The sequence below is a fragment of the Peromyscus eremicus genome, chromosome 4, assembly GCF_949786415.1.
Source record: "Peromyscus eremicus chromosome 4, PerEre_H2_v1, whole genome shotgun sequence".
Lineage (NCBI taxonomy): Eukaryota > Metazoa > Chordata > Mammalia > Rodentia > Cricetidae > Peromyscus > Peromyscus eremicus.
The window spans coordinates 33,821,200-33,848,732 of NC_081419.1; the positions used below are offsets into that span (position 1 = coordinate 33,821,200).

General features: G+C 34.1%; 1 protein-coding gene across 1 annotated transcript in view; it reads left to right on the forward strand.

The window, feature by feature from the left end:
* Positions 1-27,533, forward strand: part of Galnt13 (polypeptide N-acetylgalactosaminyltransferase 13) — a 516,359-nt gene that overhangs the window by 286,063 nt on the left and 202,763 nt on the right. Inside the window, exon 6 of the mRNA XM_059258836.1 lies at positions 11,805-11,922. Within this exon, the coding sequence (XP_059114819.1) occupies positions 11,805-11,922 (118 nt within the window). The remainder of the gene's footprint in view (positions 1-11,804; positions 11,923-27,533) is intronic.

Here is a 27,533-nt window from a genome sequence, read left to right on the forward strand (position 1 = left end):
GGTGTCGTGTTTCCTTCCAGACCCTCTCTTCAAATGTAGTTTTGCATATTTTAAAATTTGTCATACTATTCATTAGCAATTTTATGTCATTGAAGTTGATGTTAGTTTGATTTACTTTCTGTGTTTGCATAGCAAATATTTGTAGCTGCTACTATTTTACTTATAAGCTCATACTCCAATTTATGTAACAAAAATTGAAGATTCTTTTTGGCTTCAATTGTTATTTGTTAGTTTTCTGTTTCATTTGGTTTTGAGATTAGTTCTCATTTATCTCAGGTCGACTCTTAATTTGTTATGTAGCTGAATATGTTTTGAGTTTATTATGAACTTTATTCTTCCACCTACACAGTAGCATTATACATTTCATGTGCTATTATATCTGAATTTATGCAGGAATGGAACCTAGAGCTTTGTGCATACTAAGCAAGCACTGAACCGAATGAACTGTATGCCTAGCCTCTAAGTGCCCTGCCCCTGAGTTACACCTTCAAGCTTTTTATTATACCTTGCTTTTTTCCTACAACTTGTTTACTACTCTTTCTTTTTTCACTCACCTTTCACGAGTTTTGTCATTCTGACCCTTCAAAGTCACAAGTGACTCTAGTTTCTATAGTGTGATAGATTAAAAGTACATATTAAGTTTTGTAAAATCACTGATGGAGAAAAGATTCTTGTATTTAATATTAATGTATAATTTTCAGTCTATTCGATCTTCTAGTAGACACTTGTCAGGACATCTAAAATATGCTTTAAAATGGAGAAAAACAGAACTACATAGGGACAAAACATGTAATATATCCTTACGCAACAAAGTATCAAGACAAAAACATAGGGAATGTCCACAATTTGAGCAGAATAAATGATTTGAAAGAAAAGGCTGAACATTGACTGTTGACCTGTTACTGTTCTTGCATCCTTATCTTCAAGTCTAATATATGTGGTTTCACAAGACTATAAACATTCCCTCTTAAATAGAACCCTTTGAAGCTATATTCTTTCTAGAAATAATAGTTTGTATTTTCTTATTTCCCCATGGTTATAGAATATTTTGCAAGATTTTTATTACAATGTGTTGAGGTGAGAATAAACAAGGTAGTATACAAAATTCTTAGTGTGATTCATTAAACTGTGTGAGATTTATTCACTGAATAATGCTGCCATATTTGTCAAAGCATTTGAATTCAACTGGTTCCCATTAGCCCTGATGCTTATTTTGACACATCTTTAGTATGAAATGAAAATATGACAACAACAGTAATAAAACCTTTTGCGCCAAATATTAAGCATCCTTTGGATGATAGGATATCAGGTTATGAGTATTACAGAAAAAAATAGAGAAAGGAAAAAAGCAGGATTTTCCTGTATTTGAAGTGAGACCTTTAAGCACAAGACAAAATATTCAAGTTCCAGCCTTTTTAGGAAATTGTTTCTTTACCCACAAAAGAGGGTTTTGCACACAATAACCAGAACTTATTTCTTTTAGCCTCTAAAACAGCACTAGGATTGTGTTTTCAACCTTCTAAGATTTGAGTAAGTTTCCTTGCCCAGTGTCTAAGCCAGCATAAACCCTTCTAAAATCAGCGATATCTTCTCTAGTGCCAAATGCCACTCTAGAAACCCCTATGCAAAGATGATTGCTATGCTATGCAATATCCCACAGGACTTGCTTTGTCTGTAAAACTTTTAAATTACATTCCACATTTAACATCAGTCATCTCAAGAGAAGGGCCCTGAATCTTTGCTTAGTTTATCTCTTCCAAATACATTGTACAGTGTGAAAAAGGGAAGAGAAACAACATTCAGTTTCCATCTGATTTCTGAAGTACTAAATCAAACAAAGCCATCATATTTGATGATTTAATAAAATGAAAACACTTGAAGAGTTCAGCACTGAGACATTATTAAAGCAGATTTAAACTTGAAACCTGAAACATATATTTTCATTGTATTATCCTATAGGAGGTTTTTTTTTTTTTTTTTAACAGAAACATGTAGTGAGTGATTAGAAAGATGCATTTTGTGCAAGGGAGGAAGTGAGAAAACACAGAGTAGTTGTCAGTCTCACAGTTGAAAGCATATGATGAAAGACCTCATAAAACTAAAGCACAGAGAATGAGAACAGCACCCAGGGAGACCCTAGGGAGGCTACAGATCAAACAAGGTATGATAGTTATTAAGTAAATACATAGACAAAACATGTAATGCCATATTTTACATAAGTGACATATGCTAGTCTAAGCACTTGTCCACAATCTGGCAGCAGCCAGATGAGGAAGTGGATGGACTATCAATAAGGATCATAAAAACAGTGGAAGCAAAAACCTCTACAGACAATTCAATGAGAGCCAGCGGTGGAAAGAATTTCAAGCAGGTCGACTGATGAATGGTGCTAAATGCTTTTAGAGGAAGCAGTTAAAGAAAGGCTGCCTGAGTTCAGAATCAATGGGGATCTTTCGGAAAGAACTTATTGCAGTGGTGGGAGACAGATCCAACTTCACTTAGGAGGTGAAAGGGAATCAAGGGAATATGCAGAAAGGATGCTTTCAATGTGGTTTCCAGTAAGGCCATAGGAAATGTCAGCCTCTCATATGAAAGATTCCTGAGATGGAGTGAAGATTACTTTGGTTCAATATAGACTGCAACTGGGCCGGTTTGTAAGCTCAAGGGGACAATCTAGAAGTCCAAGGCCTGAAACATAAATGCAACAAGAAATGAACAAGGGGCCAACTGTAGTCAAAAGAGCTAGCTGAGGTCATGGCATAGATTTTAACCTATAAGAGAAAATCAGATTTATTTTCTTGTGAAGTAAGAAAGAATAAAAGGGTATGGAGAAGTTCTATAAATATAGCCATGGAAACCATGAGAGAATTTGTGCTTAATGGTTGCGGACTTTGGGTTGTGTACATTGCATTAATCCCTAGATAATTAAAAGGAATCCAAAATTTAAAAAATACACTTGAAAATAAGACATATGGACAAATAAGCACAGACAAATGGTTTGTGTATCAAGTACAAAATCTATAGCTTGGCCTTGAAGAAGCAGTTGGCTCCTCTCACCATTTTTACAGCCTTCTCTGGGTCTCTGTATCAGAATCGGAAGAAGTATATTACAAATTTATTCAGGCACATTGTATTGAAGAAAGAATTGACTTACTCAAAATGAGGGTACACAATCAGTACTTCTTCTCAGCTGTGGCAGAACACTATAGGGGGATGTGGGGATGAAGCAAAAATCTCCAAAAGAGGAGATCATAGGTTAGCTCAGGAACTGTAACTATGAACAGAGTATGGCAATTACCATCAATAATAATGTGAGCAAGAATACATCAGCTAATATATTAATCTTATTAATGGTTCATTGAGTGCTGGGCAATGTACTGAGTGTTTCGCATCTAGTATATCAATTCTCCTTCACCTATCCATACAACGTTTAGCATTTACAGTCATTTGGATGATTATTACCCAGACCATGTTGATGACTTTGGTTGGTGGTTTCATTACTATGTAGACACACCTTGGAAAGTAAATTATTTCAGCTAATTCAATGATGATCCAGATTTTTCATTTTCTAGGCACTGAACACTTAAAGTGCACATACTTGGAAACGTAGCTTATTTGTGATATTATAATGCAGTTAACTTAGGATGAACATGTTAAACAACATGGGTAACATTTATAGTCATTTAATATTATAAAGTGAACTATCCAAACAATCTAATAATTCAAATATAAGTCATGTCTCTCTGAAAGCATCTGTCTTCAGAAATGATAAGATCATATTAAGGAATCGTTAGTTTGTTTTTGTTTTCTACTACTCAAAATAAATGAAAGTTATTTGATTAAACCTTATAGTTACAGATAGTTTATTTTTATCTATTATGTTTTTCTCACACATTTATAAGAATGATGATCAACTGCAAGATAAAATTTAATGCACATACTTAAAATGTATTAGTACTTTGTCAAGAAGAAGCTAAATAGATGATCTCTGAACTGATTATTAAAAATGCATTAATTAACATTCTTAAGCATTTGGTTGCATTATTATAGGTTAATTGCAGCACTTTCTTTGTCCCTAATTGTATGAAATGTACTCTTTAGTGCTATAATACCTTGTATAGTTATCATAGAGTTCCCAAGGCCCAGTCAGGTGAAGTTATGTTCACTTCATAATTACCATCTGTTTAGCTTTTTTAGAGTTCCACATTACAACACAGAAGGTCAATGATACTCTATATGATAGGAACCCAGCAAGAGTAGACAAAACAAAACAGCTCTGAGACCACCAACCTGAAACTACTGTACCTGATGGACTGTGTATTCAGATCATTATCTGAATCAAAGCTGTGAAAACACTGGAGAAATAGTTTTGCAAGATGGTTGATGTCCACCTACAATATTACTAGGCAGTTTTACAACCAACTACGCTATTTAATTAGAAAACATCAGTGTAATTTTTAGCAGAGGGGAATATAATTTCTGTAAAGCAATGAGTTTTGTTGGTTTGTTCTTAAAAAATCTCACAAAATTAGCATTTGCATTCCAAATTTAAATTACTTGTTCACTACTTTTCTTCTTTGGCAGAACATTAGAATAATCAGGGAACTCTCCACAGTACCATTTGGTACCCAACCCATGTTGGATATTAACCAAGTGTGAGAGTTGTTTCTGAAAGGTACCACATATCTAAGTGTAATGGTCCATGTCTGCAGTCCCATCACTAGAAGACAGGATTGTGAGTTCCAGGCATTCCTGAGTGACAAACTGAGACCTGCCCTCAAATTAATTAAACATTAAAAGAAAGACCCTATGCTGGTAGTGTGCCATGGAGGCTTTATCTACTGTGCCCGGTAACATTCAAACTTTATTGCCAGTGTAGTTCTATTAGGGATTAGGCAAAATGTGTTTCAGTATATTAATTTACCATTCCCTAAAAGAAAGATACAGTTTATACATGAACCACTGTCTTTTTTTTTTTTTTTTTTTTTGGTTTTTGGTTTTTGGAGACAGGGTTTCTCAGGGTTTCTCTGTGTAGCTTTGCGCCTTTCCTGGAACTCACTTGGTAGCCCATCCTGGCCTTGAACTCACAGAGATGCGCCTGGCTCTGCCTCCCAAGTGCTGGGATTAAAGGCGTGTGCCACTACCGCCCGGCCAATGAACCATTGTCTTAATTAATAAATTAAAGTTAATTAAACCTATGTAAACTGAGCATGATATTTTTGTTCTTTTGTGCCATAAATTATAAGATAAAATAAGAAGTAACCCATCTGAATTAGACAAAACTAACAAATAGAAAAGAGAGGGCACAAGAAACAGAACCCTATTTGCTTACACACTCAAGAATCCCATAAAAACACTAAACTGGAAGTCATAATATATATGCAAAAGCCATGTAGAAAAGCCAAAAAGAAAAATGTATAAATACATAATTAAAAAAAAAAGATTTAAAAAAAATAAAAGAAATCCCTGACATGACATTGTGAGACAAGTCACCTCCAGAGATGCCATGGGGTTATTTTTGTTTGTTTGTTTGGCCAACTACTGCTGGGCATGCCTCCTCTCCAGTGAGACTCCATTGGAGGAAACTAGGTTTTCACTTGTGAGTGGATATAAATTGGAAATTGCTTCTGGATTAGAGATGGAGGCATGTTTTATTTTTCCTTTCAACTCTAGGGCCTATCTGGTGCAGATATATGTAACCCCCGTGCATATGCCTCAGTCTCTCTAAGTTTATATGGGTTTTGATCCTGTTGATTTAATGGACTTGTATTCTTGGTGTCCTCCATCCCCTCTGGCTCTTATTCTCATTCTGCATTTCTTCCACTGAGTTCCCTAAGCCCCGAGGGGAGGGATTTGGTGGAGACTTCCCAGTTGTGGCTGAGAGTTCCAACATCTCTCCCTCATTGCATAATGTCTGGCTGTGGGTCTCGGTTTTTTTCCCCCTTTCTGCTGCAGGAGGAAGATTTTCTGATGGTAGTTGAGAAAAGCATTGATCTCTGAATAGAGCAGACTATCATTAGGAAGTATTTTATTTTGACTTTTTAGAAAAAAAGAAAGAAGAGTAGTATTTGGTTTTACCCTAGGTCCCTGGGATAGCTAGTCTTGGTCCTTGGTCACCCTAGCATAGGATATGACTTCCATCTCCTGGAGTGAGCCTTAACTCAAATCATATATTAGTTGGCTACTCCCACAAATTTTGTGCCACCATTGCCCTGCCATAACTTGTAGGCAAGACACCATTGTTGATCCAAGGGTTTGTGGTTAGGTTGATGTTTATGTTTTTCCTTTGGTAGCATGCAACCTGTAGTCTTGGCAGTTGCATGGGCTGTTTGGAGGTTCTTATGTTATCCTTTGTGACTCTATTAGATGTCACCCAACCCTGCTATTTGAAGCTTCACTTGGTAATATGAGATGCTAGTTGGGGACATATATACCTCAGTATTTGGTGATTTCATTTAGATCATATATATGATATATATATGTGTATATATATATATCTCACATATATATAACACACACACACACACACACACACACACACACACACACATATATATATATATATATATATATATATATATATATATATACACTTAGGAAGATTTTACTGTGCTAGGTAGGTTTCTATACTGTCCCACAAATGGCACTTAATTTTTCTCTCCTCATAGATTTCCTCCCTTATTCCTCTGTACATTTCTTATTCTCCTCCCCACTTCATCCTCAATAACTATTCTATTTTCCTTTTCTAGTGAAATTTAACTTTCCTCCCTAGTCCCTTACTCTAGTCCTAACCTCTGTAGCTTGCTTATCATTGACTTAACAGCTAATACCCACATATAAACTGAGCCATTTTGAAGGGTACAATTTAAAAATCTTGAAGTAGTTTTGATTTGCATTTCCCTGATGACTAAGGATGTGGAATATTTCTCTAAGTGTTTCTCCTGTTTGAGTTTCCTCTTTTGAGATTTCTCTTTAGCTCTGCATCACAATTTTCAGTTGGCTTATCCATTTTTTTGATATCTCCATCAGTTATTTAATTATTCAGGATTGCTTTAGCTATTTTTGGTTTTTTGTGTCTTCATATGAAGCTGATCATTGTCCTTTCAAGATCTATAATGAATTGTGTTGTAATTATGGGTATTTCATTGAATCAGTAGATTGCTTTTGGTAGGATTGCCATTTTTATTATATTAATTCTACTGATCCATGAACATGGGAGATCTTTTTTCTTCTGATACCTCTAATTTTTTTCTTTGGTGTCTTAAAATTTTATCATACATGTCTTCTACTTTTTTGCTTAAAGTTACCCCTGGATATTTTATATTATTTCAGCCAATTGGGAAATGCCATTTCCTGATTCATTTCTCAGTCCATTTGTCAATTGTGTATAGGAGGGCTACTGAGTTTTGGGAGTTAATTTCACACTGAGCTTCTTTGCTGAAAGTGTTTATAAACTGTAGAGATTTCTTGTGGAATTTTTAGGGTTACTTATATATCATATCATCAGGAAATAAAGATACTTTGACATGCTCACTTGCAATTATATCTCCTTAATTTCCTTCAGCTATCTTATTGATGTAGCTACAATTTCAAGTACCATATTAAATATGTATGGAGTGGGCAACATTGATTTTTTCCTGATTTTAATGAAATTGCATTGAGTTTTTCTCCATTTAAGTTGATGTTGGCTATGGGCTTTCTGTAAACTGCCTTTATTATGTTGTGGTATATCTATTGTATCCCTTATCTTTCAAGGTTCTTTATCTTGAAGGGGTGTTAGATTTTGTCAAAGGTATTTCTTGCATTTAATGAGATGTCCTTGCAATTTTTATCTTTCAGTTTACTTATATTGTGGATTACATTTTTTGATTCACATATATTGAACCATCCCTGCAACTATGAAATGAAGCCTACTTGATATGGGTGATAATCTTCTAGATTTATATGTGGATTCATTTTGCTAGTAGTTTATTGATAATTTTGGATCTATGTTCATAAGGACAATTGGTCTAAAATTCTCTGTCTGAGGTCTTTATGTGGATTATGTATCAGGGTAACTGTGGCCTTCTAAAACAAATTGTTCCATGTTCCTTCTGTTTCTATTGTGTGGAATAATTTGAGGAGAGTTGGCATTCACATGTCTTTGAAAGTCTGGTGGCATTCTATACTAGAAACATTTTTCACTGGACTTTTTTCAGATGGGAGACTTTTAATGGATGCTTCTATTTCGCTAGGGATTATAGATCTGTTTAAATTGCTTATTTTATCTTGATTTAACTTTGGCAAGTGTTATGTATTGAGAAAATTACTTAGTTTTTTAGATTTTTATATTTTGGTGGAGTACAGATTTTTCAAATTATGTCCTTATTATTCTCTCCATTTCCTTGGTGTCTGTTGTTGTGACCCCCTTTTCATCTCTAATATTATTAACTTGGGTCTTCTTTCCTGCCTTTTATTTATTCTAATAAAGGTTTGATAATCTTGTTGATTTTCTCAAAGAACCAACTCTTTGTTTCATTGATTCTTTTTATTTTTTTTTTGTTTCTATTGTATTGATTTCAGCCCTGGGTTTGATTATATCTTTCTGTCTACTTCTTTTGGTGTGTGATTTCTTCTTTTCATTTTAGACCTTACAGGTATGCTACTGAGTTGCCACTATGAGAACTCTTTCTCTCTTTCTAAATATAGGTACTTAGTGCTATGAACTTGCCTCTTTGTGTCTCACAAATTTGCCTTTGTTGTATATTCATTTTTAGTCAATTCTAGAAAGTCTAATTTCTTTCTTAATTTCTATATTGGCCAATTTTTATTCAGTAGCGAGTTGTTCAGTTTCCATGAGTCTGTAATCTTTCTGCTGTTGTTTTTTTATGCAGTTTCAATCTTTTATGGTCAGATAGGATGCAGGGTGTTATTGCAGTTGTCTTGTAGCTGTTAGACTTTCTTTGGGTCAGAGTATGTGGTCAATTTTGGAGTAAGTTTAATGTTTTTATGAGAAGATATATTATTTTGTGTTTGGGTGACATGTTCTATAAATATCTTTTTATTCATTTGGTTTTTAACATTAGTTAGCTCTCAAATTTCTGTGTTTAGTTTCTGTCTGGATGATCTATCTGTTACTGAGGGCTGGTTATTGAAGCCTCCCTCTGTAGGTGATTGAGGGTCAGTATGTGTTTGAATCCATAGTAGTTTTTCTTTTACATTCAATCATACCAGCATTCTCTTTTGTCTGGGACATAGATTATAAGCATTGAAATGTCCTCTTATTGGATTTTCTTAGATGAGTATGCAGTGACCTTCCCTATCTCTTCTGATTAGTTGTGGTTTGAATTCTATTTTGTCAGATATTAAAATGGCTGCACCAGGTTGCTTTTTAAGTCCATTTGCTTAGGAATATCTTTTTCCATCCTTTTAACCTGAGATCATTTCCATCCTTGATGTTAATGTTTGTTTCTTATTTGTATCAGAAGGATGGATCCTGTTTTTATATTCATTCAGTTAGTCTGTGTCTTTTATATGGAAATCGAGACCACTGATGTTAAAAGACATCAATGAACAGTGATGTTGATTCCTGTTATTTTGTTGTTGTGGTGGTGGTAGTAGTGTTGGTGGTGATGGTGGTGGTGGTATGAGTGAGTGCATGCGTGCGTGCGTGCGTGCGTGCGTGCGTGCGTGTGTGTGTGTGTGTGTGTGTGTATTTCCCTGCTTTTGATTTTCAGGTCTGGCATTATTTATTCCTTGTGTTTTCTTGTATGTGGTTAACCTCTTTAGGTTGGAGTTTTCCTTTTAGTACCTTCTGTACTGGATTTAGATATAGATACTATTTAAATTTGACTTTGTTATGGAATATCTTGTTTTCCAAATCTATGGTGATTGAAAGTTTTGTTGGGTAGAGTACTCTGGGCTAGTGTCTGTTGTTGCTTAGGGTTTGCAAGGCATCTGTCCAGACACTTCTGGCTTTTAGAGTCTTCACTGAGAAGTTGGTTATAATTCCAATAGGTTTTCCCTTTATATGTGTTACCTGATCTCTTTCCATTGCAGCTTTTCATATTATTTCTTTGATCTGTATGTTTAGTGTTTTTATTTATTTTGTAGGGGGGGAACTTTCTTTTCTTATCCACTCCATTTGGTGTTCTGTCTGTTTTTTATAACTTGATAGACATCTCCTTCTTTAGGGTAAGGGTGTTTACTCTTATGAATTGTTGAAAATGTTTTCTGTCCTTTGAGCTGGGTTTCTTTTCCTTCCTCTATTCTTATTATTCTGAGAATTGGTCTTTTCATATCGTCTCAGATTTCCTGGATGCTTTTGGCAGGATTATTTTATTTTAAGGTCTGTCTTGTGTTTCAGCTATGGTGCAGTTCTCTGGGCCTATTGTGCTAGGGTTGCTAGGCTCTGGTGGAGGCATATTGTCCTGTCTGGGATTTTATGCTGGAGTCTAGCCATCTGGGTTTGGCAAGATTCTAATCTAGGTGTTAATATCTGGTCTTGTCTTTTTGGGTAGGTATTTTGTTTTGTTTGTTTGTTTGTTTTGTTTTTGTTTGTTTCTTTATTTTTTCTCTCTGGCTCTTAGGGCAGTGTGCTGGTTGTGTGTTGCCTGGTAGGAATTCTTCTAGGATCCTGCTCTATGTGGCCACTAGAAGGGAGGGAAGCAGGGTGTTATATCCGGATCTACTTAGTCTCCCAGAAATGGCAGCAGAGTGAACAGAATCAAAACAGGTGGTCTGCTACAAAGCTCTTGGAATGGAGACTCAGGGATTGAACTTGGAAGAGCTAAGAGAGAAGTGAAGATCTTCAACTAGCTTACCTGACTCCTTGGCTTGAATGATTTGTGGGTTTCCAAGGATTACCCACTGGATTTATGGCTTAAATAAAGTCATGAGTGTAGGGAGGATAATTAGAAGGGGAAGACCTAGGTGATCCACTGCAAATGGGTACAAAGAATGAGGAGAACGAGTGGCAGGTGGTCTGCTTCAGAGCTTGGGATGAGACTGGGGGGTTGGATTTGGAGGAGATGAGGGATAGAGGATCTACAGATAACCTATGTGTTTCACTGGCCAGATTTGAAATTTTAGTTCTTATAGAGGAATTTTGAACATGCGAAGAAAATAAAAGTTTATTTGTAAATAGAAAATCTTAGACTCCATGTTAAAACCCTTCAAAACCTCTGAATAATAGTGTATAAGATTTGTGTATATCTTTAGATTTAGACAGATAATTTTATCTTTTAAAATATCTCATGAATAATAAACAATTGGATTTAAAAGCTCCTTTACCTCCTTTGTGTAAAATGCTTTCATAACCAACATTAGATGCTTTCTGCAGACATTTTCATAGCAATTTATACTTTTGAATTGAGATAGGAAATGGATCTTTTTTTCATAGAGAAAGCACATTCTCAGTTTCCTGGAGCTCACATTAAAATGATTTGTAATTCTGTGGCCAAGATCACCACTGGTGTCTTTGAGATCAGGAAATCTCTTTAAGGACCATGTGAAAGGCAGCACCTTCTCTGCTCTGCCTCAGGGGATGTAGAAGCCTCAGATGTAACTGGGCAGGGTTTCTTCTGTGCTTCTGTTTTATCAACTACTAGTAAAACAAAGTAATTTAATGGAGTTTTGTAAAACGTGTGAAATATAAATGCAATTTAAAAATTGTAGATGCTTTCACACCTTGACATTGTATTTACATTGAGGTTTTGAGGAATATTTTAGTATTTATGATGTCAAAACTATTTGCTGTAGTATCACTAAACTCCACACATTGTTTTCAAAACATATTCTTTTCTTTTTGTTTTGTTTTCAACTAGGACCCCTACTATGGCTGGTGGCCTATTTTCTATTGACAGAAACTACTTTGAAGAGATAGGAACTTACGATGCAGGAATGGATATCTGGGGTGGAGAGAATCTTGAAATGTCTTTTAGGGTAATTGAATTTTTCTTTATTTTTAAACTCTGAACATAGTATGTGGTAGCATGCACCATCACACCCAATAATTTACTGTCAAATTTTTCAAAGTGATGCAACTTACTGATCATATGGTCAATATATGTTTATTTAAAACCTATTGCATGCAAACTTTACTGTTAAATTGGAATTTTACACTTTCAAATCATTTTCATTTATAGTCAAAATGTATTAGGGTTTTCCTTTGTTGGAGTAGAGTGGTTTCATTTTCTGATTGAAGCATTTCTCCTTAAACCAATCTTGTGTTCTTTAACTCATGTTTGGAAGTGTTCATGTGACCAGAATTGCAAGTGCTGCATGAATTTGTTCTTAAGGAACTTTAAGATCAACTGTGGTCAAAGGATTCTGATAATTCTGCAAGAAGCATGACTGTTCCAGCAACCATAAACATTAATACTTAACACATTTTTGAAAAATACAAATTCACTTAATAAAAGAACTTCTAAATAAATGAGAACTGAGAACAAAGTTTATATAAGGTCATTTAATATTTTATAGGCAAAATTGGAAACGCAGGCCCTCAAAAGTATCTTTAGTCTAAGAAATAGAAAAGAGGTTTCACGTATTTTACCTTCAACTGCACGTATTATTTTAAAGAACTATTTTAATGAGACTAACTATTCCTTAATAGAATTTAATACAAAGCACTTAAAACAATATACTTTTTAACAAAATCAATTGTAAAATTTAATGGGTAGAGTCTGGGTAGATTTATGTAACCAGCTGAAAATTAGTTTTGACCTTCAAGTTGAAAGTCTGTTTTCCACTAACACAAAATTATGTGATACTGTTTAAAAAATTGTTAAAATTGGGAGAATAGAAAGATGGCTTAATGCATGAAAATACTTGCTGTTCTTATAGAGTCTAAAAGAGGATTCAGATTTAATTCCCAGCACCCTCATGGTGCTTCATAATCATCTATAATCTAGTTCTGGACATATATCATCCTCTTCCAAATGATGCAAGCACCAGGCACACATGGTACACACACACACACACACACACACACACACACACACACACACACACACACATATGTATATATATGTATATATATGTACATATATATACATATATATACATATATGAAGAAAAATAAAATTAAAATTAAAAAATTAAAATTAAAAAATATCCAAAAGCATTTTTTAAAGATGGTCATTAAATTATTGAACAAAGTTCAATTTTTTCTAATGTAGAATTTAGTTTGTCTGAAGTAGTTGAGATGCTTTAAAATCAATAGACCTGCCTGTTTGGGTTACATTAGTCTATAAACCAGATGATTATCACGACCATAAATAGATTTTTTTTAGTTATTGCTGTACATATTTATACTATGTGTGACTTATCAACCAAAAATCAGAACCATGATTAAGACTGTCTTCTTACTCTCGGGTCTATATAATATTTTTTTGCAGAAACTTTGAAGCCATTTGGAGACAGATTCTTGTCAGTATAGATCTCGAAATGACAGAAATAAGAAATGACCCCCAAAAATCAAAACAAGCCAAGAAATGGAAGGGAGAAAAATATTAATAAGCACAAAAACAATTTGCTTTTATTCTTAGAGGGAATAATAAATGTCTGTAAGTTCTTATTCCTAGAGACTTTCTGGGCACTTGCTGGGATTGTGTGAGGAAAACAAGTAACAGAGCAACAGTGCTGCTACTGCTGAACCAATTGCTTACCTTCTCTGTGTTCCCTGCTTTCTTAAAGTGTTCTCTTATCTCTTTTCTGCATATTGAGCTTGATTACCTGTCCATAGCCCCTCTTGCTATGACTACATACCTTCCACATAGGAGGGAGACTGGATGGTATCTTCAAAGATAACTGCATGACTAATATAATTATTAAGAAAAGTCTGATCAGGAAGTAGGACTAAGTTACATATATACTAAAGGTGTCATGCAGATGTCAGGAAAGTAGACGGAAGGTAACTGATGGCCCTAAGAATAATCAGAACCCTGAAAAATGACAGTAGATTCTGTGGTCAACTACTTAGGAATATTAACAAATTACTCTCTAGTGACGGTTTTCGAAGGTTTCAAACCATATTGTTGCTTTAAGCATCCCCCCTCCATTTGTCTATGGGTTGCTCTCAGGAGAATATACTGTGATTTTTACTAAAACCTTGAATCAACTATCCAGGCTACATATTTCATGACAGACCTATATTCAACATAGGATACAAAGATGACTAGGTATGATGTGTTCTTACTGTGAAGGAGTAGCATTCCTATAAGGTATAAGTGTTATTGACAAAAAAAATCTGATATTTTTCTTATATATGTCAAATAAGTTTATGTAAACAAACCAGTTCACCTCATCAGAATAAGTGACTATCATAGTAATGTTTGTGTGACTTTGTAGCTGTGGATTTTTCAGTTACCTTTGTAAGCAAAACATTAGAAATATTTGGAATATGAAACATATTAGTATACTGGAAAAGTTTAAGGAAATTTTAAAGAAAAAAGAATGCATTGCCAATTTCTTTTATTTTTCATTGTGGTATCACTTTTTTATTTTGATTAGGGAAATGTAAGAACTTCTGGATATTAGCAAGTTAGATAAATGCCATAATCCACATTTATTGAGTTCAATATATTCTGAGTATATGATACTGATAGACAAACTTGATGGTCTTGTGAAACTTATATTTTAGTATAGGGGATTGATGATACACAGATCAATAAAATTTATTAATATATTAGGAAATAGTATTTAAGAAGATAATTATAGAAGGGATGAGAACAATGAACTGTTAATTGTTGGAAGGTGGTAAGGGGTTGAGATTTTACAGAGTTTATAGATTTGTAGATTTTGTAGAAAGAAGACTGAGTAAAGAATAAATGATAAAATAAAATGAATTCTGAATTACTATAAAAGTGTCAGCTGTCTTCAAATGGTAATTTTATCAACATGTTACCCAACATATATTGCTACCAAAATTCCTTACATTTCATAAACAATAGCACAGGGAATGGTCATAACAACACAAAGAACAGTGGTCCTGATATTCCATATCATTTTGTTCATGTGACAATGAAAATAGTCTGCCAATTGCTGAGTCAGTTGAGTTAATTTGAGAAGAAAATCTAAGAGAGCAAGACTGGAAAAAGCTTCCTACAAGCCATGATAGAATAATGACTAGAAGTTTGTTTTGGAAGTTAAGAAGCCTGGGCCCAAAACCCAACTCTAGTATTATCTTTGGAAGTAAATTGGAATAGTTAGTACATTCCCAAAGTTTTAGTTTGTCCATCTTTATAGTGGGAAAGACAGAGCAATACTTTATGTTTGAAAAAAAATAAATTATGGATTCAGTTTTGAGTATTAGTGTTTCTCACATGTGAATTGTGTCATAGAAGTCATCTCTTGAAATATGGTAATAAGCTTTGCAGCTTTGAGCAAACCACATCATTGCTGAGTATCATTTAACAATAATCTTATCCTTAAAAATCTTGTCATGAGAGAATGCTTACATGAAAAGCCCTTCAACACGTGAATATGCAACACATATATAAAGTGTCTCCAAAGTTCCCTACATGAGAAGAAATAAAAGGATGAAAGCTGAAGTGAATTAATTATAAAAGAGTAAAATTTTAATTAAACATTATATCAAGTCTGTTTCCTTAGGAAAATCAGTAAAAAATATTTCCGAACTTGTGGAAAACAGAGAGATGACAAACATTACGAATGCTGAGAAAGAGAAAGGAGACAGAATGATGGAGTTTTTGGGTTTATATAAAAAATGTATAAGAATAGTATGGACAATACAGAATTATACAGTACCCTAGGAAACTTGATAAAATGGGCAATGTTCTTAAAATGAGGAGTGTTAAAGCACATTGGAAATCAACACATTAATTTCACATCTAGAAAAGAAATATGAGTATTATAGGAAACTTTTTTTCAGGCAGGAACTCTGTAGCCAGATAACACTGCTGATGAATTCTATCAAAGATTTCTATAGAAATACATAGATTTCAACACAAATATGTTCAGAAATTAAAAAAGGAAGTAATATGTTCCTGTTGACTTTATAGAATCAGCATTCCTCTGACACAGGAATTTAACCAAACCTCTACAGTACTGCACTACAAACAAATTTACCTTGTGAACATGGATTTAAAAACTACCTTACAAGATTTTAACAGTTAATCTCTCAAATTTATAAAAGATAATTATAAATATTATACATTTAAGTGGAATTCATCACAGAGATGCAATATTCACTGAGTGTTTAAAAACCAGTCAATATAAATCTCCATGTTAACAAACTGAAAAAGAAAAATAAATTGACCAAATGAATGGATTTGAGAAAAGTTTTAACAAAAATCATATAATTCTCCTACGTTTAGGTAAAGAAAAGGAAAAAAAATTCTCTGAACAAATGAATTATTAAAAATTTGATAGAGGGGTTGCAGTGGGAAAAAGTTAATAAAGATTGAATATACATAACTTACACACTTGTAGCAATAAAAAATGGAATGCAGGAGCTGGGGAAATTTCTTGGTAATTAAAGCTCTATTTGAGCAGAAAAGAGGACAAGATCTCTAAACTCAGATAATTGCCCTTTGGGCATGGCAGTTTAGCCAGAATTCTAACCCTGGCCAGCAGAGACAGACAAGGACTAGAGCAAGATAACTAGCAAGGCTAGCCAATACTTTGAACTCTAGGTTTATCTGGGAAACCTTACTTACTTCAATAAGTAAAGTAGAAGATGAATAGAGGATGATTAGTAACATCAACCGTGAGTCTACACACCACACACACACACACACACACACACACACACACACACACACACACATTCAGGTGTGCATGTGTGCTCACATACATGTACACATGCATACCATATACACACATACAAAATAAAAAAGGAAAAATGAGATGGAATACTATCTCCCACTGGAAGATGAGGAAAAGATAAAGTTGGCATTCTTACTAGTTCTACTTAAATTTATAGTGGAGCTTTACATAGTGCAGTGTTATAAAAACAAAGCAAAACATCCTGGGAAGGAAAATGTTCAGACTGTCATTGAGTATTCTCACAAAAATCTCAAAAGATAAACAATTTTTAAAATACTATTAAAATATATAACAGTCATTTGCATTTCCATATAGGACTCAACGCCATCAACTGAAAAATTACTATTATTATATTATAACACCAAAAACGTGGTCTAGTGATTATCTGACAATAATAAAATTGCAATTTCCTACTGTGAGAAGCAAAAGATCTAAGTAAATTTTAAAAGGTACCATATTTATTTGTTGATAGCTTCCACATTATAAAAACAGCTTCCTCCTCCCATGCATTAACACTAAACAGGCTCCAGGGGATCTTTCTTCACATAACTTGACAAACTAATTCTAAAACCCATATAACAACACAAGTGATGTAGAATACTTAAAATCACTTTGGTAAAACAAAAAGTTGAACAACAGTATGATTTAAAATGTATTAGTTATAATAACAATTAAGACTGTAGAATAGGAAAAATAGAAAGCAGTGGAACAAAACTGAAAATCTGGAAACAAACCCACAAATATATGACCATAAATTGTCAGCAAGTATTCGAAGGCTAGTCAGGAAAAAAAAAACAGTATTTTCAATAAATGGGATTGTAAAACTGAAAATGCATGTAAAAAACAAAACAATATCTGCTCCAAACCCAAAATTATTTATTAATTGATTTAAATATAGTCCTATAGTTAGATAAAACAAAAAATTTCATTTGGAAAAAGTATAGTTTGGCTATTATTATGGGGTTATTATTATTTATTATTATTATAACATTAGTAATCAATATTTTTATTAATAACTGATCATTTACTTTAGAGAGAAGACTACTTTCTGTGTACCAATTTTCTTTCAGACAAATTCCATTGTAAAGTTCAATATATTTATTTGTTTTTTTAAGCAAGGGAAAAGTCGTGGTGTATGAAATTGACTTCTTTTCTAACTGTACAGGCAATGGGGTGGGAAGAAGTTAGTGAACACAATAAACAGCAGAGGCCCCAGAACACAGTGTGAAAATGAGCTAAAGAAAAACTGTTGTACAATATTACAAGAAATGAGAAATTTTCCCAGAAGTGTCCATCCAATGCAAATTTTAACAAGCGAAAGTGAGTGAGAATAATGTGCTAGTTGGAAATCATTTCCAATAAAAGTCTTCCTGGAATAGTTCTAGTAGAACTTTTTGCCTTTTTATAAGCTTAATTCTTCTGCATAAGGAAAAGATATCTGTCAATGTAGAATACATGACTTCCTTTTCTTTTTACCTAAAAAAATTATAGGAACTGGAATATGATCGAAGCCTTTCACTGAATTGAAATTAATCACACTATGTTCATATATTATTCATTATTTTGATTTATATGTTTTTGTGGAACACTTTTCCTTAAGGAAACTGTAATATTGTTTATATAGTAATTTATTTGGTTCAGTTTTAATAAAGTTACGAGGTGATAAATTGAGGTCCTATGTATACATGACCTCATGAAGAGTATAAACCAGCATTAATGAGCTGATCCGACAAACAGCTCTCTAGTCACCTGTTGACTGCGTGCTAAGTCTAAAACACTCCAGTAGACATATTTCTTGGCTTTAATGCTCAGTTAGATTTCCTCTCTCCCTCTTTTCTTACCTTCATCGCTCTATGACTTTATGTTGTTGCTGCTGCTACTGTTGATAGCTTTAGGCAGTATCTCACTGGGTAGCACAAGCTAGTCAAGAACTCGCAACAGCCACCCTCCGATGCAAGGATTATAGCTAGTATCTATCGTGTCTGGCTTTATATCTAGGTTTTCTAATGTTTAGTCTACTCCTCTGGATTGGCCCGTTAAACACATCTTTTATTCAGTGGGGGGTGGTAGTGGGTTAGATTTAAACCACAGAGTAAATCCCTTGCGTGTTCCTAAAGTTTATAACGTCTATCATTTTTATTTTAAAAATGAAACTAAGTGCCATGTAAAAAATGTAGTTGTTTTTGTCATACCCTGCTGACTTTGTGTTTTTATGGTGTGTGTTGTTTTATTTTGTTGTTGCTGTTCAATTTGTTTTATTGTTTGCTTGTTTGTTTGTGTTTGTTTTTTTAAGAGAAGAAGAAAGAAAAGGGGTTTGGTGGATGGGAAGACTTGGAAGGGGTTGGGGGAGGAAAAGCCTGATCAGAATATATTTTATTTTAAGTTATGAGAGTATAATTATATGATTCTCTATATGCCCAGGGGAAGAACAAAGGAAATGACCAAGTAGATTAGACAGTAAGAAAACTTTAGAATGCTACTAACAAGCACTTACTGCTGGCATTGCTTATTAAATTATAATAGGTTAAAGTTTCATAATGTGGAGGATTATATTTCTTAAAATAAACCAGGAAAGGTAAAAGTCTTCTATTATGTACTCTTTAAACCAAACTATAACTTGCATGCACATTAGATAAGGACAGAACATGTAAAATTTGTCTTTCTGAATACAGATTCTCTCATTTAGTAAAATATTTTCTAGTTATGTCATATCTCCCCATTTTTGAAAGCTGAATAGTCTCTATTCTATATATGTATCACATTTTCATCATCCGGTCATCCACTGAAGGACATTTTGTTTGTCTTTATTTCTTGCTGAAATTTAACTGCTTCTGTGATATAAAGCCAACTCCATCATGGCGAGTGATATTTTTCATGTATGTTTGTATTCTCTTTGATAGTATGATTGATGATTTAATAGGGATTTTTACTATAGTGTTCTTCTGTTTTTACTTGTTTTAGGAATTAGAGTGATACTGACTTCACAAATTAGTTTGGAAGTGTTCCTTCTATTTTTCTTATGTTGAATAAATTAAGAAGTATTGTCTATATTCTGCTTTGAAAGTCTGTTATTCAAATTATACTTTGAATCCATGTGGGCTTGGGTTTGCTTTTTAGTCTGAAGGCTTTTTATTAATCTTTCAATCTCCTTACTTTGTGAGTCTCTTTAAACTATTGATGAGTTTATTTTTAAATTTTGTCCATTGGAGACAATGAAGTATTGAAATCAAATAATTCTGCTGAATTGGAATTTAATTGTGTCTTTAAGTTCTGTAGCAAGCTGCTTATGATATTGAGTGGACCAGGGTTTAGTGCACATATGTTCAGGATTGTGATGTCTTCTTCATTGTTTCTTTGATGAGAATGAAGTGTACTTCCTTATTGCTTCTGATTGATTTAATTTTGGTAGTTTGGGTGAATCCAGAAACTCATCCATTTCTTTTAGTTTTTCAAGTTTAATGGTGTATAGGTTTCTTAATGTATTCCCTGATATTATTCTGAATTTTCTTTTGAATCTGTTATTATATTTCTCTGTTCATGTCTGATTCTGTTAATTTTGATTACCTTTTCTTTATTTTAGTTAATTGCATGAAGGGTCTGTCAATCATTTTTATCTTCTCAAAGAAGCAGCTCTTTGATTATTTGATGATTTATTGTTATTTAATAGGGTCTTCAAAGTATGTTAATCTGTAAAAAAATTATTATGTTTGTTGTATTATCTTTATACTAAATTTTATATAGTCTCCCATTAAATATGCTTAATCAGACAAAACAGTTAAACATTCACAGGAGTTATTAGTCAACACAAAATGAAGTCAATAGTATTTTGAGTATTTTGGGGCATTTTTGCTTTGTTTTGACATTATTTGCTTATTGGTCTTTCGCCTGTATTGATCTTCATTTTTATGATGTTTGTGGGTCTTGCTTGACTCTTGTTTTTGTTTTTTGATGTCTGGAAGGAAGTTTGAAAGAGAGAGAGAGAGAGAGAACACATAACGTTGGATGGGTAAGGAGGCAAGGAGGATCAAAGAGAAGTTGGAGGAGGGGAAAATATGATTGAAATATATTGTATGAAAAATGTTTTAATAAAAATATAGGAAAAGAAAAATTGAGAAAATTGTCCTGATGATTTATATTTGATGTGTTCCTGAAATACTCCTATATGGAATGATTGATTCTTTTTATATCTAAATATTATGAAAGGACTTAGAACTATCTTAGAAATTGAGCTTTAACTTTTCTCATAGGAAAATGGAAAGTTTAAGAAAATATTACACACAAATCCTTAAATTTTTATCAGCATATGTCTATATAATTTGTTAATGAGATACTTGCCTTTCGAGTAAATTGTAGTTTACAAACAATTTAAATTAGGTCATTTACTTTATGTACAGCATATATATGCACAGTTTCTGTCTCATGGAGCTTATGCTACTGGGAAATGAAAGACAATAAGTTAATAAGCATAGTAATCACTCTGATAATTTAGACAAACTTGTGCTTGGTAGAAAATAAAGCTATATAAAGTATTGTAACAAACTTGAATGATGAGTGATGAAGAATTTTATTATTTAGAGTGTTCTGGAGTACTATTAAGAGAATATTTGAGCCTAAACCAAATGATATGGACAATACATCATGTACACTCACACATAATAATAAAAGTAAAATGTTTTGTAAATTTCAGTGGTCAAAACTTACATCAAAAATCCAGAGCATAAACATCTGCAGTATCTGTTTACAATCTTAGTTGTGGGTTGCTTCTTTGTTTTTGTTTGTTAGTTTGTTGTTTTTATTATTTCTAAATTAACATTAGAATATTTGATATCCAAGTTTGTGAATATAAAGGAATAAGAACACAGCAGAACAATCTGAGTTTAGATCCCCAAGTAAAAAGCCACCTGTGGCTGGATGGTGGTGGCACACGCCTTTAATCCCAGCACTCGGAAGGCAGAGGCAGGTGGATCTTTGTGAGTTCTAGGCCAGCCTGGTCTACAGAGCGAGATCCACGAAAGGCAAAGGTACACAGAGGAACCCTGTCTCGAAAAACAAAAACAAAAAACAAAACAAATCAAAAAGCCATATGCCCTGGAACACCTGCACAGGGGTTTAAATACAGGAGGTTTATTTGGAATATGTTGAACCAAAAAGTGGTATCTCAAGTTCAGTAAAAGACCTTGTTTCAGGGGAGCTAGGTAGAAATCAACAGAGGATTTTTCCGACTTCTTCCTTTGGCTTTTCTAAACACACATGATTACACACACACACACACACACACACACACACACACACACACACTTAAGAAAGAGTGTGTGTGTGTGTATGTGTGACAGAAAGTTAGGGGGAGAAAGAGAGGAGAGAGCAATTTCATATATGACCTTTTATTTTCCCTCTGGAAAAATAAATAAATATGATATCACAAAAATATTGCATACCTATTTTGTGGAAGTAGCATTTCATTTACACAATAAATAACATATCCATTAAAAATCTCAAGAAACTGATCTTAATAATTGTAAGTATGTGGTTTCACAATGATTTCCAGGACAAGGTTCCAACACTGTTTCTTCCATAAACAGTTGACTTGGAAACCTACTGCTAGCCAGAATTAATGCATTCAAAGTCAAACCCATGTACTTTTTATTAAAGAGCCAAATTTAAATCTCTATGGTAACTACTGCAATAAATGTGCAACATCTTAAGCTATGATTATACTGTCACCCTTAGTGATGTCTATCTTAAGTACGTGACTACCAATCAGTTCACTGTTGTTCTCGTCAAGCAGAAATGTAGTTAAAAAAGGAAACTAATTATGAAATTCATTTAAATAAGCCTCAACAGTTTTGGCAATATCAGATCCTAGATATGAGGAGTGACTGAGGTGTGAGATAATACTAAGGGGAGACTTTGATCTAACTTCAAAATTGAGTGTTAAGTACAAATGCAACAGTAATTAAGGATCACTGAAAAGATGATTGTAGATTTTAACAGATTTTTAATTATCTTTGAAAATTATCAACTCCACACTATTCACCACCTCTAAAAATCTGGCTAGACAGATCAAAGATTCTAAAAATGCTTTCATTAATTTTCAAACTAACCACTAATTTCTACTACAAATATGATAAAATGTATAGAAATTTTATCATAAAGTTATTAACCCTTTTTAGTGTCAACAGTGTGTTCCTTAATATTAAATTCATTTCTGTGATGTCTCACTCCTTTATAAAAGTTTTTCCTCCATTTCCATTTATTTATTCATTTTATAATGAAGCAACAATTAATTCTTTATACCTTCTCTTTGTTTTAATTGAGCAATTAAATCCTGCATTTATGGTTCTGCATTCTCTATTTTAACTGGCCAAACCATTTTGTAGTCTATTTCTTAGGTGGCTCTCTGAAGTGTAAGAGGTTTTGAGAAATCATCAGGACTTTTGGAACTTTTAAATGAAAAACTTTAATTAAACGTCTATTTAGAAAATCTATCTCATAAGTCCCATGACGGCATGTGTGAGTTTAGTAATTAGCCCTGCTGACAGTGACTATTCCTTGTTTATCTCTGTAACTCTGCAGAAAGCCCTCAGGAACTGACGACTTTGTCATCACATTTGGGCTCCTAAATGGAGACTCTAGATTCCTTAAGGTCATGTAAAGTTAAAGATGTACTTGATGAAGTTAGAAATTGTGTTGCAGAGTTGAGGCAAAGTATAGGCAAGGTGACAGCTTTGAAAGCTAACTTAACAGCATTGATAATTAAAGAAGTGTCTGAGCATGGATGGGTTTGCCAAAAGAGAAAACAGGAAAAGTAACAGAGGAGGGCACGTCCTTAAGTAGCACCTACATCCAGGGGTGGGAGAAGGAAGAGAAACTGAAGGCAAAGCTGTCAGAAAGGAACTAAAATTATGTCACAAAAACTTAGAAAGTTATGGTGATTGTCAATAGTGTCAACTGCTGCAGAGAAGCAAGAAAGTAAGAATAATGAAAGCTCATAAAAGGCTTCATGAGCAGTTCTGGATGATGGATTCGGGATTCTGGAAAATAAGATAAGGTAATTGGATTTTGAAGATATGTAGGGGAAGAAAAACTTTTAAAACACATTTACCAGCAAACAGGAAAGAAACTGCAGAACAACTTAAGGGGTAAATATGATCAAAGTAATTATTTTATATTTTCTATCCTTTTAGCATAGAGTAATAAAACAAAATATAGACTGATAGCAAGTATTTAAATACAAAGGGATATGGGAATAGAACGGATAATTGTTCAAAAATGCCTGAAATATTGGAGAACTGTTATGAAGATGGTAATGTGTGTAATACTTTTAGTTAGCAAGAAAGCTGCATATTTATTATTTGACTACATCTTTATCAGAATACTGTGTGTTCCTATGTTTTTATTATATAGCTGAATATTCTGAACACCATAGAAAAAGCTGTGTGATTGGCAATTGGTAGTGCTGACTATCAAAGCTTCCTCTCTTGGGTCCAACACCTGTATTCTGTATTCTGAGTTCTTGAAGTCCAGGGTAATGTTTAACCTTAGAGAAAAACATAAAAATGTCTTCCTGAAGAAGGCTAGAGGAAGCTAAACCTGATTGAGACATTTTTCTTTGTAAATGAATTGAAGGTCTAGTCTAGCCTTCATTAGCTCAAGAAACGTGGAAGAGAAGATTGAACTGACATGGGGGCTGAACACGAGGCAAAGGTTTTCTACAAACCATGGCTTCTTCAGAAAACCTTTAACAGCAAGTAACTTTAAATTTCAAAGGATGATATCTTGCAGGGATAGGAAATGAGAAGAGGAAATTATCCTTACTATGCGTTAAGTATCATGTTGGGTGGGAAAATGCTATTTACACTAATTATGTGAGCAGAGTAAAATGTTAAATGTTGTTGTTTCATGTATCTGTACACACACACACACACACACACACACACACACACACACACACACACACTCACCAGCCACATGGTTGATGATGTAAACAGGGCATAGAGCATTCTAGGGTAGTGCATTGCCACTAACCTACACCCTTAGCTTTCTTATAATTGTTTATGAACTCATTTCTAATCTGTAATGTTGTTGACACTGACTATTATGAATTTAATTTACTAATAAAAAATTGTAACTAGTATCATATCATTCACTCACAGTGGGGTTTGTGGTCATTTCAATGAACACTTGGCATATACCAATGTAGTTTTTTTTTAAATTTCTTTCGTACTTGTCTTACTTCATAAAAACTTATCTGCAAGATACTTTTTGAAAGAGAACCATAGTTTTTCATTGACGGCATTAGAATTATTGTGCCCCTCTTTCTTACCTAAAATGTACTTATTTGAAATAAAACATTGTAAAATGTTTTCACATGTCTGTTACAAGAAAGGTACAGCAGATTCCAGTGAAGGGGTTATGAATCATGCCCATAAACAGAGTAGGCTCAGCATGAGTGATACCCTCTCCAGTCAGTCCCTTTCTTGACATTGTGAAATTCTGCTGTTCTACTGTCAAATGCAAGTAGATGAGTAGACTTTGATATGCCCAGTTCTACCATTTACAATTCTACTTGCCTGTGGGTGACTTGAAAAAAGAACCATGTTTTATTATTCCTTCTCTGCTCAGTAGGGTGCTTGACACAATGGCCAATGTGTATTTGCTCAATAGATGCCAGCCAAATCCTGAGAGAAAATGCTGGAGAGGAGAAAGAGGTCACTCCCAGCCTTCAAATCCATTGTCATGCTGGCAAATCACTTTACCAGTTTACTAATTACACAGGAGGACCACTTTACAAGTTCCACAGGAGGACCATTTTACAAGTTACACAGGAGACCTCACTTCAACTAACGTGAGACAACTAAAGTTATGTGAAGATTTATGGTAGGGAATCTCAGGAACAGAAGGGCAACTATTTTCTGGGGTATCAGGATTTTTTTCTTTTCTGAGTTCTTTGTATATATTTTTGGCATCTGTAGAAGAGCAAGAGATGCCACACACTGCAGCTGGGTACCCATGTGGTCTACTGATATTTAAAGGGGGCTGTTTGGGATGAGTTCTTGGGCAGCCTCATGCAGCTGTCACGAGCATTGTGACAAGAAAAGGCAGATGTTCCTGATTTCAGACAATATTATGATCAGACACGGGATGAAACCAACATATAAGCGCTAAATGTCCCACCTGAGACAAGCCACAGGCTCATTTTCCCAGTATTTGAGTATTTGGTAACATTTACATACTCACAGTTGAGATTTATTCATGATGTTAATTATAAAACAAGGGAATCACATAGTCTAATATTTTGACTTTTTAAAAAAAATTTCCACTTAAATATGGTGCTAAATTTTCCCAAACTTCTAGGACTTTTTAGGCTTTAAGATTATTAACTATGCCGGGCGGTGGTGGCACACGCCTTTAATCCCAGCACTCGGGAGGCAGAGGCAGGCGGATCTCTGTGAGTTCGAGGCCAGCCTGGGATACCAAGTGAGTTCCAGGAAAGGCGCAAAGCTACACAGAGAAACCTTGTCTCGAAAAACCAAAAAAAAAAAAAAAAAAAAAAAAGATTATTAACTATTGAAGATAGAAGAGTAAGGCTGTTTTTCTATGTAATGCATTTCTGTTTTTACCAAAGTTATCTCCTTAGTGACACCCACATCATAGCAAATAAATTATTATTATTAATTTTAATATGAGAATCTAGTCACTAGTTTTTTTAGTGGAACTACCTTATGTTGAGGGATTTTCATCCTGGAGACTACTTTGTATTCTTCATTACCAGCCTGCTCTAGTCATACAATTAAATTAAGCAAAAGATAGAGATTTGCCCTAACACAGTCATGGCCATGGGTTGCCCTGTAGATCTAAAGGAGAGATGGGTTTTTCTAATAGCAGCAGCCCTAATAACATGTAGAATAATAACTCTAGAAAATGCAGAGCTGTCATACACCAATTCTCAAGGTCAGAAAATTGCAGCGATAGAAAGTTGTTGAAAGGCAAAAGTATCAATAGTGTATACATGATAAAATGTTGGCATGTACATACCAGGAGTATCTCCACTGGGAATTAAATTGTAGAGGATGGGCTTTTCGTTTAAGAATATAAAACAGTATGAAAGACTCCATCAGGTCCACTACTACTTACCATTCATATAGAACACCCTGATATATATATGTGTGTGTGTGTGTGTGTGTGTGTGATTTAGTTTCAAAGCAGTAGTTTAGCTTAGTTCTATGCTCAATAAAAGAATACTTGTTTCTTTTCTTGTTTTCTTTTTCTACTTTATACTTTTCCTTTTCCTCCCTAAGCTTTCCTCCAGTACCACCCAACAGTCAGGGTAACGGCACAGCAAACAGAGCAGCTAAGGTTAAAGCCTTCTGAAAAATCAGTTCTTTGAGAATTTTGTACAGTAGTGTTGACTAGGTTCACCTCTTTTTCCAACTCCATCCAGACACACTCTCTTTTCCCTACTACATAACCTTCTGAGCTCTTTTATCCCCACCCCCATGAATCAAACCCAGATTGTGCTGCCCTTAAATTCATGGGTGTGTGGCCTTTTACCAGAGCTTGGCAGACCTACCTGTAGCAACATTTTTCCAGAACCTGACCTTCCCATTCCCATCAGCTAACAATTACCAACAGCACCTAGGCTTTGGATGTGATTTTATGTCTACTTTCACTCTCTCTGCTTGGATTTGGTCTGGCTCAAACTTGCATGAGAAACCTATTTTATATCCAATTAACTGTGTCCTCTAGAAAGTGAGTAGATGTTG